This window comes from Notothenia coriiceps, unplaced genomic scaffold (assembly GCF_000735185.1).
Source record: "Notothenia coriiceps isolate Sejong01 unplaced genomic scaffold, NC01 NC01_scaffold00034546, whole genome shotgun sequence".
In the NCBI taxonomy this organism is placed as follows: Eukaryota; Metazoa; Chordata; class Actinopteri; order Perciformes; family Nototheniidae; genus Notothenia; species Notothenia coriiceps.
Window position 1 is genome coordinate 147,337 of NW_011367247.1, and position 3,761 is coordinate 151,097.

The 3,761-nt window shown below is 42.7% G+C and overlaps 1 protein-coding gene across 1 annotated transcript in view; it reads right to left on the minus strand.

Moving 5' to 3' along the window:
• The window catches only part of LOC104962296 (ATP-dependent RNA helicase DDX3X-like), a 2,236-nt gene extending 400 nt beyond the window's left edge, over positions 1 to 1,836 (minus strand). Inside the window, exons 1-5 of the mRNA XM_010790728.1 lie at positions 1,797 to 1,836; positions 980 to 1,077; positions 446 to 544; positions 196 to 356; positions 94 to 107 (exon numbers count right to left, since the gene is read on the minus strand). Coding sequence (XP_010789030.1) covers positions 94 to 107; positions 196 to 356; positions 446 to 544; positions 980 to 1,077; positions 1,797 to 1,815 — 391 coding nt within the window. The 5' untranslated portion in view covers positions 1,816 to 1,836. The remainder of the gene's footprint in view (positions 1 to 93; positions 108 to 195; positions 357 to 445; positions 545 to 979; positions 1,078 to 1,796) is intronic.
• Between the last annotated feature and the right edge of the window lie 1,925 nt (positions 1,837 to 3,761).

The following is a 3,761-nucleotide window of genomic DNA, read 5'->3' on the forward strand; positions in this document are numbered from 1 at the left end:
CACCTGAATCTCCTCCTAGAGCACCATTGTGTTCTTTTTAACCAAATATCTCTCAGAGGGGTGTCGGGAGTGACACACACACGTTTTGTATACTGCATATCTGAGACCTATAACAAAGTAATGAAAAACAGTATAGAAAGGGGAGCTTTCATCTGAACCCAGGCGGCCGGTTATATCATAAAACGTTCGTCTTACTTGCAGTAGTCCAGTCCGATCTTGCCTCTCTCCATCATATCCACCAGTCGACCAGGCGTAGCGACCAGCATGTGACAGCCTCGCTCCAGATCTCTGATCTGCTGACCAATGTCCGCGCCTCCGTACACAACACAGGGACGCACTCTCGAGCGGTAGGAGAACTATAGATAGAAACAAAAATGTTAAAAAAAGCACAAGGACAAATATATCTCCAGTTTTTTGTGATTTCATGCTCGTGTGTTTGTATTACCTTCCTGGCTTCGTCGTATATCTGCAGAGCCAGTTCTCTGGTCGGAGCCAAAATCAGTGACATGGGGAAGTGCTTACGACGGCCATACTTTCCATTGTCCTGTAATACAATGACACAACCATTCAGGAACAGTGGATGTTTTGTTATTTTTAGCACAGTTTAGAACCATGTTTACCTGAATATGAGCTCAAAATAAATAGTAAAGACTGTTTATTTGAATTTACTAGGCGCATTACTTCACTCACTCTCTACTATTTGTTAGAAAATGGTCCCTAATAGAAGTTTGACTGTCTTGAGTTGAAGCTACATACTGCTTTCTCTGCTATTAAATACCATTTGCCAATTAGTTGTCAAGTTTATCCCCTATTTAAACTATATGTAGTGTTGTTATTTGTCAAGTTCATACACTAAAAGTACAAGGTATCCACTCTAAAGATGTTTAATTCCAATAAAACAATAGAAATCAATAGAAACGTTCTCGAGCAAATAGATTAATGCGTTTTACTAAATAAAGCACGGTTATTTCTTCCCCACCTGTCCAGATGCTTTAGCTGCGTTCAGAGCTTCTCCTGGTCCTTCGCTGAAGATCTGGCTGAGAATCGGCAGCAGGAAAGCTGCAGTTTTTCCAGAACCTACAGACGCAAAGTCAAACATCTCAGAGTATCATAAAAAGTTAGCAATGATTGAGAGTCAGACCTAAACATTTCAGAAGTGTGTATCTCACACTGCTGTAACTTTAATTCATGTATCTTTGCTTTTAAAAGTCATTTCATAATTTATTTCTTAATGTCTTTCATTTTTGTAAAGCACTTTGAATTGCCTTGTGTTGAAATGTGCTGTATAAATACACTTGCCTTGTCTATATGCATTAGTGTGTGAGTGAGTGAGTCTGTGAGTGTTTCTCAATCTCGAGTAAGGATGCTCCAGAGCCACTATTTCAAGCATGCTACGTCATCGAGTGCCACCGAAGTACTGTTCCAATGTCCAGCACACTTGGAATTCTACCGAGCCCGGCGTACTTCGTTTGGAGAAATTTCGAGGCTGCACATGTGTAGACTCTGCGGTCTTAAAATCCCCACAATGCTTTGCGCACGGACCAATTTCTCCAAATCTGTGGCGGAAAATGTAAGATGGGGCCTCTCGTATGACGCACACTTGCTCGCCTGTTCCACTCTTCGTTTTCCGAATGCTAGGAAGTATTCTTGCCTCGCTTCTGAAGCAAGACGTTCGGAAGACATGTGCTACCAAGCAAGCGTACTCGAGATTGAGAAACACCCAGAGTGTGTGTGTGTGTGTGTGTGTGTGTGTGTGTGTGTGTGTGTGTGTGTGTGTGTGTGTGTGTGTCCCCTACCTGTCTGAGCGCAGGCCATGCAGTCCCGCTTCGACTTGACCACACACACACACACACACACACACACACACACACACACACACACACACANACAGTTGCAGTATTTCCATAGAATGAAGGATTGCATGTTTTTCCTCCTTCCAGATGTCCTTTTGATTCACTTGTTTTAGCATTGAAAGAAAGTGTTTAAAGGACCACTCAGTCGTTAAATCCGACTGAAACCTGGAGTTATCGGTCTAGATGTCCCGGTAAACGGCAGCACATTGATCGGTCACTCTGTGCTCCACTAACAGATCCTGGCCAGGGACTTCCTGGAGGAGTACATCTTCCTGGCGGTGGGCCGAGTGGGCTCCACCTCGGAGAACATCACCCAGAAAGTAGTGTGGGTGGAGGAGAGCGACAAGAGGTCTTTCCTCCTGGATCTGCTCAGCGCTACAGGTGAGACAGTCCAACACTAACATCAGATGTGTCCTAACACTACCAGACATTTACTTCTGCTAACACACACACACACACACACACACAGTGCGGTTTTATTTCCCCAATCCTTTTCACCATTATCATATTGTCCTGTCATCCCAGTCTATTTGTGCATTAAGAGTCGACAATTCTATATTATTGTGTTTGCTTCAGGAAGGCAAAAGTGAGGATGTGCATAAATACAACTCCCACTCCTGAAATTACAACGAATGCTTTAAGTCCCCTCCTTTTTTTAAAGTAGAAGCTCATTAAGAGTTTGAGGTAAAATAGGCCCTTTTTCTTTTGGTGGTGAACCCGATGTATTGATCGGAGCGAACCTTGGGTACATGAGGAACATACAGGGTTGGTTTTCTACTGCTGATTGAGTGCAGTTGACATGTTGGTGGTTTGGTGTGGTTTTATCCAAAGTCATCCCCAGCGAGGTACAGGACAATACTGGAGACAACATAGAGAAACCTGGTAAGATCCTCAATGGGGACACAATCGTATCTGTCATTTCACATTTTAAATAAGTTTGCTTGCCCCCTTTTCGATGTTCCTCTCTGTGGACGGAGAATCCTTTTTTGTTTATTCATATTATTTTCGGTTCTGTGTACCATTTCATGAATCCGGTTTGCTAAATCAAACATGCCTGAGTTATTTGTGACATTTTTACGTGCAGTATGTCGCTGTGGTGTCAACATGTCAGACCCAAAGCCTTGATGGAGAGAGTCTGGTTATGTTTACCAGCTAGAGAGACCTTCCAAACTGAGGCCAATACACACCTTATCATCGGGTAGTGACGTGCAATAATCTTCACTCACTGTGACCAAACTCTCTCCAGCAGTGGCTCCAGTCACAGTGCTGCTGACACTGTGCTTTATTGTTTCTTGTAATTATTGTTTCCCCACACTGCACTCCCTGCTGCCTGTTGCACTGTTCGGTCCATAGAACAAAGTGTACTGTGATGTGATTCATTAAAGTGCATGTTAGAAGCAGCGTTACCTGAAGATCACCCAGGTTAATGTGACAGAGGTGTGATTTGATTATACACCAAGTGATTTACAACTCTCCCCGTAGTCTCTATGCTGCAACTTATTTTATAGCTAAAGCAGTTTTTTTGTAGGAAATGAATGAGTAGGTTAATGAAGGTGGTTGATTTCACAATTTGCCAGCTGTAGATATCCAGGTGTTCGTAGGTTTTCTGGCAAAATAACAATATAAAGCTCCTGGTGTCAAAAACGTTAGATTGCGTCACATTAAATTGTGTAAAAAGATTACAGATGGCATCCATGTTTTGGGTCAAATTTTGATTGGTTGTGGTTCATCCATGTGACCAAAACCCATTAGTCTGTATTTTATTACACTAAGGATCGCGGGTTCGACTAATGTGTTTTTATCTAAGGTTCAAAACAAGATGCCACGCCAACAAAACACCAGTGTTGAGTTTTGTTTTGTTACTTTTCTCCATCTTCCACATCCACCACGACCATCCTCTCACTTCTA